Below are 13,245 nucleotides of genomic sequence, written 5' to 3'. Positions count from 1 at the left end.
TTTTTCTCCTAGTAACCCAACCACCACATGTCCTGGAGGAGGCACTACCATGGCCTAGTTTGTGATCAGCTCACACTTCATTCATTCCACCTCTAATTTTACATCTCCTCACTTTAGTCCCACAAATAATTCAATCAAGAAAATTAAAAGGTAATAATTCACAAATTATGAAAAAGCATTTTAAGTTTTTTAAATGTGGTAACTTGTATCTAGAGATTTACTTATCTTGCATCCAGAATATATAAAAAAAATTTAAACACAATAAAATATAAATGCATTTATTTATTTAAATACATTTAAAGTGAATATAAATTACTCACTTTAAAAATGACCAAGAATTTAAATGAACAATCTTCAAAGAAGATCTGCATTTGGTCAATAAGCTTTTTAAAAGCTACTAATCAGCAACAGTCACTGGGAAAACGAAACCCAACCCACACTTAGACACCGCTACCCCTACCACGACCCGAAGAGACAAATAACATGCAGGGCACAGTGGCACACACCTCTAATCCTACCTCAAGTGTGTCAAAGGCAGGCCCACCTCTGTGCACTCGACCACCCTGGCTAACTCAGCATTCTACGTTAGTCACAGCTATGCAGAAAACCTTGCCTCAAAAACATAACATAAAATGGAACTGATTGTCAATAAAAAAGAATGAAATAGCTGATATAGGCTATTGTACTTTTGAACCTGGAGGACACTATGCTAAGGTTGGCAAGAGGTCTCAGTGGGTAAAAGCACCTGCCATGCAAGCCCACACCTGAGTTACATCACCAGGAAGAGAACTGATCCCTGAGAGCTGTCCTCTGACCTCCACATGACATGCACAAACCCACACTGTCATACACTTGCATTAATAATTAAAAACTTAGAGAAAACACCAGAAGAAGTCAGACTCAGGAAAATGCCACTCCATGTATGGTTCGATTTATATAAAAAGACCAAAATAAGCAAATCCAGAAAGACAGAGATAGATGAATGGTTGTCAGAGTCTGGGGAAAGGAAGACTAGGGCTGAAACACAAATGTACGTGGGGTTTCTTTTAGGAAGGAAGAAATGTTTTGAAGATTGTGTGAACCTCTTTATAATATGTTGTGAATGTACTTAAAAAGTTTAATGGTTTTAAATATGTATACATTGTGATATGTCAGTTCCATGTATACAAAAACCCTTATGACTAGCTAATAATTATCAATTTTTAAAGTAAATTACTAGAATATTTCCAAATATGTCCAGAGTTCTGGGAAAAAAAACCACAAAGTAGAATTGTACCTGTTCTGTGTTACTTGGGCGTTCTTTTTTCCACCCTTCTCCACCCCTTTTCTTCCACCCTTTCAGTGCCCCACCACTAGAAAAGAGAAAGGAAAGAGGGAGGGGAGAGAGGAAAGAACCCTGAATGAAGCCAGGGGTTGGAAAGGTGGCGATGTTATAGTTACCCTACTTCCTGCTGATTAGGGATGTCAAGTTCCTTGGTGCAAGTTTAATCTCCACCATCAAGATATCTAATTTCTTTTTCTTCTCTGCACATGAGTACTTAACCAATCACAGCCAACAATAAACCAACTACCAACCAACAACTCACCCCGCTTCTTAGGGCCCTCTAATACACATTCTTATACACCTTCTAAAAAGTCCCCAGAATTCCAAACATCACGCAATTGCAGAAACTATCTGCAGGTGGCAAAATCTTAGTTTTTTTCTCTTCCAGAGCATGAGGCAAATCTTAGTTAACTGCTGTGGACAATCTGAAGCATCCCAGTATCCTTCGATGGGAATTAAAATAAAAATATTCTTATCATATTTCTGTTTTTTAAAGACACCAAAATTCCAAAATTTCCACTAATAGAATGGGGATTATTTGGACAGTGGTGAGGTGGATATTCATGTATGAAAATAAAAGGAAACCATTACTTTGTACAGTTAAGAAACACTAATAAAAGGCAGAAAGGTGATTTTTTTAAAAAAAGCTTGTATACAGGTTTATAGCCTCATTCCATGAGAGGGTTAAAAGAATCAAGAAAATAATTATATATAAGCAGGCACAGTGACACATGCCAAAGTCCCAGGACCTGGGAGGAAGAGGTAGGAGGAGCACAAGTGTAAGCCTTTTGTGCTCCACAGTGACTCTGAAGCCATCCTGGGCTCTAACCTTCCTGTCAGTCTGTATTTTAACAGCAATCAAGCTCTGAGTGCAAAATACAATTTTTTTGTTTCCCTTTAGATCGAATCATTTAGATTTCTAAGTGAGTTCCTAAAACCAGGCTTTACAGCCTCCTTTCTGTGTCAAGGCCTAACAGGACATCTAAAACCAAAGCAAGAATACTTACAGACCAAGGGGGGAGACAAAGAAGTTTCTGCCCTATAAACTAGATGTGGACGTGCTCTGAGGTCACTCAGCACGGAGCAACTGAGTCACTCACTGGGAGGGGGTATGCAACTGCTTCTCTCACACACACACAGAGGCACACACAATATATATCACACCATATATATATATATATACACACACACACGTATATGTATATATAAATGCATGTATATTCTTTAAAGTAGGTATCTTACAGCCATTGGGGCTGGTCTGTAAGAGTCCATCATGACTCTTAAAATCCAATGTGCAGAAGGTCAAGTCCAGATCACTTGTATAAACTTCACTGTTGTGTGTCCCCTCACACTCAGAATTCAAATCTTCTGGGTCATTTGCCAGATAGAAGTCTAATATGCCTAAGTTATAAACCATGACTTGAAAACTATTGCTTCAGATCGTGTGCACAATATAAGAACTAGGCCTGAAATATTATGCCTTAAAGTATTTCTCCATTATTCTGAACTTACTGAGTCTTTTCAGAACACGTAAAGCAGATGATGACCACCTGCGATGTTATAGAACCTGAAAGCACAATCTCTTCCAGAGTATGCGCTGTAGTAGGAAAAAGTTTGCCCCTAACTTTTTTAGTTTCTGGGCGGTCTATGTGAGAAGCACGCATAGACATGCTGAGTGTGTGCAGTCTATGGAGGGAGCACGCATGTACATGCTGGTGTATGTGCTATGCAACCTCAAGGGGGTCAGAGTCAAGGTGGTGTCTTTCTCACTTCCCACCTAATTGGACTGGGGTCCCAATTGACCGAGCTACTATGTGGGTGGGGAGAATCCCCAAGCCTGGGAAGTCAGCCAGTGCTCCCCCAGTACAGAGCCTATTTTAAAGTTTTACTTTATATTACTGTGGGTATGCCCATGACATGTTTGGGGGCACACTGCCACAGCACTTGCCTGGAGGTCAGAGATACATCTCTTAGGTCAGTGCTCTCCTTCTACCTTCCTGTGGGCTTCACGGATCAAACTCAGGTCAGCAAGCCCGTGTAGCAAGCACCTCTACCCGGGAAGCCGCCTCTCTAGCCCCCTCGACCTTATTTTATGAGGCAGTCTCTTACGGAGCCTGGACCCGTCTCACTGTGTTGACTGTGTCGAACGGTGGTCAGCCACACCCTGAGAGCTGTCTGCCTTGACCTACCCACCTACAGTTACAGGTGTACAGTGTCATCCCGGCATTTATGTGGCTCGGGGATATGAACCACAGTGCAGTAAGTACTTCACCCACTGGGCCATCTCCGTAACCCCTCCATTTTTATTAATAACTCAAACGCGTGAGCAAACACAGGAAATACAAGCAAACGATACAAAGTATGTAATGCTTTGTGAGAGGAAATTACCTGACAGAGTTATAGACGGCCAGTGGAGTCTGGTCCTTCTCCTTAGCTATTCTCATCATGTCTAACACCGCCATCCCAAGACACTCTTCCTGAGTTTCATGAGTCACAGGGACTTTTATCCATCCGTGAACAAAATCATGCCGCCACTGAGAAACAGAAACGAGAAGGCCATGGCTCAGGTTTTACTATCACATTTATGTTATCTGCTATATGTTAGCTCCTAAAATACGCATTTAAAAGTAATAAACCAAGTTCTGCTTTTATCATTATACCACAAAGAATTAACCAAGGTTCATATACAAATAGAAACTGATTTTAATTGGGTTCATAGCCTATCTTTCTTTCTCTTTTCTTTTCTTTCTTTTTTCTTTTTTTTGTTTTGTTTTGTTTTGTTTTGTTTTTTCCAGACAGGGTTTCTCTGTGTAGTCCTGACTGTCCTCAAACTTGCTCTGTAAACCAGGCTGGCTACACAGGCTAGAACTCACAGAGATCCACTTGCCTCTGCCTCCCAACTGCTGGGATTAAAGGAATGCACCACCACTGCCCAGCCATAAAGCTTTATCTTAAAAACATTTTTAAAATGCCTAAACTAAAATAAATATTAATTAATCAAATGTACACGGACTTCAATTCATATTGAAGGCATTGTACTAGAGTTTGTGTGGTCTATAAAGAAACACAGAAGGTGGTCTTAATCCATCAGAAAGACCAGACTTGTTTTCTTGGAAGCTAAACATAGAAGCAGATCACTACGATGTCAGGTAAGTGAAGTACCACGCAGCAGATACTTTAGGAACCTAGAGAGTGTTGAAATTGTATACAATTGGCATAATTAAAAGTTTTCATGGAAACTTTGAAACCTAATTTTCTTTAATGACGAAGGCATTGCGACAGGTGCAAAGCAGAGCAAAGACATAGAAGGAATGAGGCAAAGAGAGAACACGGGCACCTCAGAGAGACTGGCATGGGTAGCTTGCCTGGGATCAGGCGGAAAGTATTCTTGTATGGCTAGACACTCATAATGATGCAATAGAAGTTTTTGTTTTGTTTTCACTTTGTTTCATTTTTTTGTTTGTTTCATTTTTCAATAGATTTGTCTCACCATGTTTCTTTCCATGATAGGATAGTTAAAAGTAGTAGCCCATGAAAATAAAATAGTTTAAAAAGAAAATATTTCAATTACTGTTAAATTAAAGATAATAGAAAAGAATGCATTATGAGGTGTTCAAATAACACGACAGAAGTGTATCACTATAGTACTAGGGGACAAAGAGCTGAACACAGCTCCCACTCTAAGTATCAAACGTGGCCAGCCTCCCTTGAGGGGCCTACCAACTATTACAGCTCACTCTGTTTGTTGTAGAGGAATCTTGTTACATTTTACTGCCTACCATGTAAACACAAAAGTATCCAAAATTTATTTATTAAAAACTCTATAGAATTTTACCATCCAATGGCCACATGAATTCTGCTGCTAAATTTATGCTACCTTTAAAAAGAAAATCCTTAAAATGACTTAGATTTTAAAAGAGAAAAAAAAGTGACTTTGGAAGGGTCCATTCATGGAATCATTATAAAATACATCTGTAAATCATGAGATCGAAAATGATTATCAAACAGACCATCCCCTTATCTCTTCATAGCTGGTGCCGCAGGGAGAGCTGCATTTTCCCACATGAAACTTACTTACTCTACTTAAGATGCATACTAAATAGAAAGAAATTTCTGATTTAATACACATATAAAGAGGATTAATATAACTATATTATAATTATACCTGAGCAAAAAGGTAAGACATGACAAAGTCGTCAAGCAGAGGAGCTTCAGCCCCACGGGACACTCCGTATCTGTAGGTTCTGCTGCTGCCACTGCAGTACCAATGAGGGAAGTAGAACCTGTAAGACAACGAGACAGTCTATCAGCCTCCAGAGTTCAAGCACAGACCACAGTAACACACTAAAAGTGACCAGTGCTGTGCTATAAAACACAAAGAGCAGTGTTGAATGCAGGTTGTGAAACAAAAGGCTTTGTGCATAACAACATGATTATAATGTCAGCAGAAAACACAAGAAACAGAGTGTAGCATCCTGGAGCACATCTGTAACCCAAAACCCAGGGAGCTGGAGCAAGAGAAGCATGAGTTTGAGACTATCCTGGGCTACCTAGAAGAATACTTTGTTTCCATAAACAACAAACAAACACACACAGCATCGAGCAAGAGCAATGGCAGATGGAGCGTAAGTAACTCTAAAGTCAAAGCACACAGCCACCTTGGAGTGATAAGTCATAGGATGGAGAAGAGAAGCAATCAAGGGAAACTGAAGTGATGTAGATATAAAAGTCAGCAAAAATCTTAAGTCCAGCAACACTAGTAGGGCATCGAAAAGTGAAATCTACTGTGCACACAAATAATTCCTCCTTTTAAGGAAATGAACACTAAAATGTATCGTTCAAAGAAAAATTAAGTACACTCACTTTTGAAACTAAAAGTCTTGAGATGTAGTTTATCTACGTACAGTCTGCACATTAAAGTGCTGCGTGGTCTGTAGTATTCAATGTGGTACCAATATCACCACAATTTGATTTCACATTTTTATTCTTTCTCCATAGGTATTAGCAATCAAACTCAAGTCACCCTGTTAACCCCTAGCTACAAGCTACCACCTTTACAAATTCTATTCTACTCACTTTATACTCAAAAGAATGGCTGTGGTATGTTGTCTTTTTATGTGATCACATTTAGTTAGTACACTGTAAGTTTTATCAACACTGTGGCATGTACTTTATTCCTAATGAATTAGCACAGGACTGTATGATGTGCATATCTTATTCATTCATCACTTTAAAAGCATTTGAGTTGTTTCTGTTCTTATGCTAACGTGAACAACACTCTGTGAAGAATGTTTTTGTAGATTCATGTTAGCAACACTGTATTTATCTTTGGGAGAAATGGCCAATCTTTTCCAAAAGTGCCATTACCATTTCCTATTCTCACTGACAGTGTGTGAGCATTCTAATTAGTACAAATAATTTTCAACATTTGTTATTGTTTGCCTGTCTACTTTTGCCATCTTAGTGGATTGGTTGCTAACCTATAGCACATCTGATTTACACCTCTCACAGGACTAATGATGTTGGGTATCTTTTCAAATGCCTATTAGCTATTTGCATGCCAAACATTTTTTTGGAGAAATATTTACTCAAGTCCTTTGCCTTGAACATAGATGAAATCTGATATCCAAAGAGGCTCAGTGTACCATGGATACTTAGTTATATTATATTCTCATTTTCCAAGTAGGTTTATATTTATTCATTGTTCTGGTTGAGGTTTTTTTTTTTTTCAATTGACACAAGCTACCATTATATTGTGAATGGAAATGTCAATTATAAATTGCCTCCGTAAGACTGGTCTGTAGTCAAGTAGTTTCTGATTAGTGATCAATATGGAAGGGTCTAGCCCACTGTGTATGCTACCACCTTTGGATAGGTGAGTCTAGGTTGTATTAAAAAGTTATCTGAGCAAGACAGGAGAGGTAAGCTAGTTTCTTCCTGGTCTCTACATCAGCTCCTGACTCTAGGAGTTCCTCCTCTGAGTTTCTGCTCCATCTTCCCTTCAGGATGGATTGTAAACTGTAGGATGAAATAAACCCTTTCCTCCCCCAGGTTGCTTTTGGTCATGTTTATTATAATGCTAAAAAGCAAACTCTGAGCGTGGTGGTGCACACCTTTAATCCCAGCACTCGGGAGGCAGAGGCAGGTGGATTTCTGAGTTCGAGGCCAGGCTGGTCTACAAAGTGAGTTCCAGGACAGCCAGGGCTACACAGAGAAACCCTGTCTCAAAAAAAAAAAAAAAAAAAAAAAAACCCTCTGGCACCCACATTGTTTCTTATTTTTTTCTTATTTAGATTATCCCCAAATAGTTAAAGCTATAAAATTATTTTATGAAAGCTTCATTATTTTGTTACAACTGGCTACTTTATGTAAAAAGGCCGTTATTTTGTTTTCTTCTAAAATAAATATGCATATGTATTTTGTGTTCAGGCCAGAAGAGGGCATCAGACCCCCTGGAACATTTGTGAGCTGCCATGTAGGTACTAGGAATGGAACCTGGGTCCTCTAGAAAGGGTGGCCAGGGCTCTTAAACCACCAAGCCATTCCTCCAGCCCATTCCCCTTTTCCTATACTCACCACTTAGACCCTGAACTCTTTTACTAACATTGTTTTACCTTAAAAGCAGAAAACCCAAACACATGCATCTACATGTTTTATACAGACCAAGGAGAAGAAAGTCAGTAATGAAATATGAAAATTTACTAAGAACGCATTAAATACTAATGATGTCACCACTCTGCCCAGCACATGTAACACCCTGGGTTTGATTTCAGCAAAACAAACTGGGTGTGGTGGCCACGCCTGTGATCTCAGAACGGCTGGGGGTTAAGAGGCAGGAGGAAGTTCAAGGTCAGTCCCACTAGTCAGTGAGGTCAGGGAAAGTCTTTTGTACCTGTCTCCACAAATAAAAATCAATAAATAAGACCATCAAATAATGATAGTAAATACTACACATATTATCTCTATAATGAGGTAAAAGCAAGCTGGTGAGAAGGCAGTTAAACTAGGTCTGAGTTCAAACTTTTCCCAAGCTATAAGAGCATAAATAACTATGAGAAATACGTCACATCAAATTCTTTATCTATTACAGGGAATTCTTAATGTTTCATTAAGTCATAAGGAAATTAAATAACATGTGAGTGCTTGGAGAATTACAGCTATCTGTAAAACCAACATTATTTCTTTGCTATTCTTTTATACAGAAAAAAATCTGGATTTTTATTTTCTGAATATTAATATTTTTCACATTGCCATATATAGCTAAATACATTAACTTATAAACAAAAACTTTCAACTTTAAAATTTTATTTGTAAAAAAAAAAATTGTTAAGATTGCTTTTTATTGCACACACATCACATTTCCTGGGAAACTGGCAATATTCCAGACACTAAGGACTGATTGCAAGCTATTTTCACCTGTTCTTTTTTAAAAATTCTTAATTATAATCAAAAGTCATGAAGTGGCATCCCAACAGAACAACACATCATAGGTATCACCTTACAGAGCCAACAATTTCTCTGGCTTTATCTTTTACTTAACGTCAGAAAGTACCTTATCCTGTAGAGTATGTCATGCCTGGTTGACTCATCTATGTGGAAGACATGATTGGGTGGATACCAGATCCTTTCGGTTTCACTCATTAAAGCAAACATATTATGATACACAGGCGTAATACCTAGAAATGAAGCATAAAAGGGACTGATTATAGATAGCTAGCAGAGCATTTACATAACATGCATAATCTGCGTGACGTGATACCTAGAGGTGAGTCATAAGGAACTGACTGCAGATGCAAAGGGCAGAACATTTACATAACACAATCGGGGAGCCCTGGTGACAGCTCTAACAGTCAGCAGAAACTCCAATCGCAGGTGGAATACTGTGGGAAAACACTCCCTAAAACTAAGTTTTAATCAAATACTCCTCTCTATATATTTTAAAAAATACTGGCATTCTTACATGAAGATAAAAATACAGTTTGTCCAGCTTTTAACTGTCTTCTAAAGAGAGTTTCCAAGTAACTCTTAAACCCTGAGGGAAAAACTACATTGTATGACTATGCACAAGTATACATGTGTATATTTTAATTGATACTAATTATCAAATCACTGAGATAACAACAAGCCACTGGATACTTTTATAAGAATGAAACCTTTTCATATTAAAATGAGAAGTTTTACACACTATACTAATAATTATATTTGATGCACTGTTTTAAAAAAAATGGAAAGGCCCACTGAGCTATCTCACTAGCCCCTTACAGGTTAAATGACAACTGAGCTATCTCTCTGCCCCCAAATACTTTTTCCATCCTTTCCCCTTTTTGTAATAGGGTCTTATGTAGTCCAAGCTGACCTCAAACCCCTTATGCAAATGAAGCTGACATTAAGCTCTGACAGGGCAGCCTCCGTGTCTCAACTGCTAGGATTACAAGAGTATAGCACCGGCATCAGCATCTTTTTCAGGCACTTCACAGAAGTAAGGACAGAGCTCAATGTGGAGTGCATGTCTGGGGTGTGTGAGCTGTTAGGTTCAATTTCAAGTACAAGAGAAAAAACACACACTAGGGGGCAGATATGTTAAGAAACACATAAAATGTTAAAGGAGGGCTAAAGAGCTAGCTTGTCAATTAAGATTCATACTGCGCTTGCAAAGGACCTAAGACAGCTGACAGCATCCACCCTGTGCAGCTCACAGCCACCTGTAACTCTAGCTCCGGCAGGAACTGACTGATGACTCTGGCCTCCTCAGGCATGCACATGTACACACACACACACACACACACACACACACACACACACACACCATACATGGCTCAGCATTTAAAAGAGCCTGTTGCTATTGTTGAGGGCCTAGGTTCAGTTTCCAGCACCCACACAGCAGCTTACAACTCTCTATAACTCTAGTTCCAAGGAATCCAGTGCCCTCTTCTGATCTCCTTGAGCACCAGGCATGCCTGTGATACACATACATACATACATACATACATACATGCAGGCAAAACAGTCACACACATAAAGTAAATATAAAAGATATTTGTAAAGGTTGAAGGGCATTGGTCTAAAAAAGTACATAGAACATAGCAATATAATAGTATATATAATTTTTCAAGTATATTTTAAACCATCCACACACATGCATATATGCACATGAATGCACCAAATAATCCCCTGGGACTCAAAACAAGTCTTCACAAGCGTGAAAAGGTAAACTTACACAAACCACCTTTTCTAGCATTTCAGTTAAATCAGAATTGAGTACATAAAAATAAATCCTATATTGAAGCCTATGTTTCATGAGAATATTTTTATTATAACAATATATTCATTTATTTCCACTTTATACATAAATGGGATAAACTGATAGGATTTAAATTATAATTTGAAACTCAATTCAACTCTCTGTAGGTTTGTAGTAATTTATAAATTATAAATGTTATTCAGTAGCAGCTTTTTAAAGGTACCCTTTATTCCTTTATGTATTTACAAATACTTCAATATGCCTCATAGGTCAAAGAAAGATCTGCAACAAATTCAACCGCAAACATTTATAAATATCTCAGGTCAAAGGAAAAATTATTAATGAAATTTAAATGTACTCATAGGAGTAATTATCAAATATTGCTCCTTATGTTAAAAAAATAGACAACTGATGTGATTCTCAAGAGGAAAAATTATACGTAGTAACCCATTTACATCAGACAATAACAGGATCATCCGGGTATCAGTACATCAGCAAACAAAAGAACAATGGCAGAAAGCCAAAAGAAGAAAACAGTAAAGTTAGAGGAGGGGTCTGGAGAGCGCGCAGCAGTAGGGACACTCACTGCTCCTGCAGAGGACTAGAGTCCAACTCTTAGTCCCCATTTCAAGCTGTCCACAACAGCTTGTAACTCCAGCTCTAAGAGAACGTGATACCTTCTTCTGGCCTTTGCAGGCATCTGCATACATGTGCATATCCGTATGTCTGTGTGTGCACAAGTGCACACACACAGAGACGCACGCAAAGAGTTTTAAGACTTTTTTAAAAATGTATCGTATGTATATGAGCACACTGTAGCTGTCTTCAGACACACCAGAAGAGGGCATCAGATCCCTTTACAGATGGTTGTGAGCCACCCTGTGGCTGCTGAGCATTGAACTCAAGATGTCTGGAAGAATAGTCAGTGCTCTTAACCACTGAGCCATCTCTCCAGCCCATACAAAGAGTTTTAAAAGTGAAAGTTAATAGTGCAAATTAAATAAAACTAATCGATGATGTTGATTTTCTTTAATAATTAACAAAATTAACAGTCATTGTCATATCTAACAAGGAATAAAAATAGACACAAGTTGAATTAAAAGCAAATTAAAAGACAAAGTGCTAGAAGAGCATTACACCAATATATTTAAAAAGATAGACAATTTTCAGAAAAATATAACTTTAAAAAATTATTTTGAAATAAAAAACTAAATAAAACTACATTATATAAGATATAGAATCTATCTACATTTTTTTAAATGGAAAATAAAGGTTGAAGAGAATAAAAGGAAAATCCGGAACGAATGAAAATAACCAGGTTCAGAGGTTACATGAAAGCACAACCAAAACACAAAAGACATTCTGCTTTAACACAAATGTCTATTTATCAAAATATAAGAATCTTAAACTAAGTACTGACAAACCCAATCCATAAATGTTTCTTAAAAAAAATACAACAAAGTCCATTGTTCATTTATCAGAGAATTGCAGAGAGCGCTAAATTAGAAAATTAGTAAATCCTATTAATGTAATACATCAAAATAACACTATAGAAATCGAAATGGCAAAATGATAAAATTTAAATCCTAAGTACCCTGGTTTGTACTTTATACTTATATAAAATATTAACTGAAGTATTTTATAATTAAAAAAATCAAGATTAAAAGTTAGTAGTGCTACAGAATGAAAATATTATTTCTCGTAAAGCAAATCCACACAACAGGCATGCAATACCGAGTGTTGACGGAAGTGCAAACGAATCGAACACAACAGCACTTTCAGCCATTCATTTCAGCAGAAACAGCAAGATTCCTACTAGTGAGCTGTCCTGTGAACTACAGTTGTTACAATTTCATTAGAAAGACAAACTAGGGTAGCTTTGGAAAAAGCAGTATCTAATTTGAGGACCTTGTGTGTATAAAATATTTAAAAAGGTCCACCTAGCACTTCCTCCTGTGTGAGGAGCCATAACATAGTAACAAAGCGGCACATAAACTTCAGAAGAAGAAAGCCTGCAACAGTGTGAGTGTTATCAAGTTCAGCAAACAACAGGAATAAAGCCACTGGCTTAAGTAGACTTTGTCAGTACTTTTAAAGAAAATAATACAAGTACAGGATTAACTCTAACCTTTAGTATAACTTCGAATGAAACTAAAAATAGGTCAAAAGTGAGACTCAAATTATATATTGTGACGGTGTGAATAGGAATAGTCCCATACACTCACATGTTCAAATGTGTGGCTCATAGGGAGTGGCACTATTAGGAGGTGTGGCCTTACTGGAGTAGGTGTAACCTTGTTAGAAGAACTGTGTCATGTGGAGGCGGACTTTGAGGTCTCATATATGCTCAAGCCACACCCAGTGATACAGTGGAACTCTTGGCCCTTCCAGCACCAGGTCTGCCTGCACCCTGCCATGCTTCCTACCATGATGATAATAGACTAGACCTCTGAAACTTTAAGCCAGCCCAGTTAAATGGTTTCCTTTTTTAGAGTTGCCATGGTCAGTGTCTCTTCACAACAATGAAACCCTAACTAAGACATATACCACCAAAAAATTAAACACAAAAAAAGCTAAAGAATTGCAGGGATAGGGGAGGGAAACAGAGACTGGGGGAATGGCCAACCAATAACTGGTCCAACTAGAGACTCTCCCCATGAGCAAGCACCAATCCCTGACA

General features: G+C 38.0%; 1 protein-coding gene across 1 annotated transcript in view; it reads right to left on the bottom strand.

Moving 5' to 3' along the window:
• Jak2 (Janus kinase 2) overlaps window positions 1-13,245 on the bottom strand; it is a 62,449-nt gene that overhangs the window by 34,725 nt on the left and 14,479 nt on the right. Inside the window, exons 4-6 of the mRNA XM_021151607.2 lie at window positions 8,877-9,000; window positions 5,490-5,607; window positions 3,713-3,858 (exon numbers count right to left, since the gene is read on the bottom strand). Coding sequence (XP_021007266.1) covers window positions 3,713-3,858; window positions 5,490-5,607; window positions 8,877-9,000 — 388 coding nt within the window. The remainder of the gene's footprint in view (window positions 1-3,712; window positions 3,859-5,489; window positions 5,608-8,876; window positions 9,001-13,245) is intronic.

The sequence above is a fragment of the Mus caroli genome, chromosome 19, assembly GCF_900094665.2.
Source record: "Mus caroli chromosome 19, CAROLI_EIJ_v1.1, whole genome shotgun sequence".
NCBI classification, from domain to species: domain Eukaryota; kingdom Metazoa; phylum Chordata; class Mammalia; order Rodentia; family Muridae; genus Mus; species Mus caroli.
Note: the sequence above shows the minus strand (reverse complement) of the source record. Positions and strands in the feature narration are given on the sequence as shown.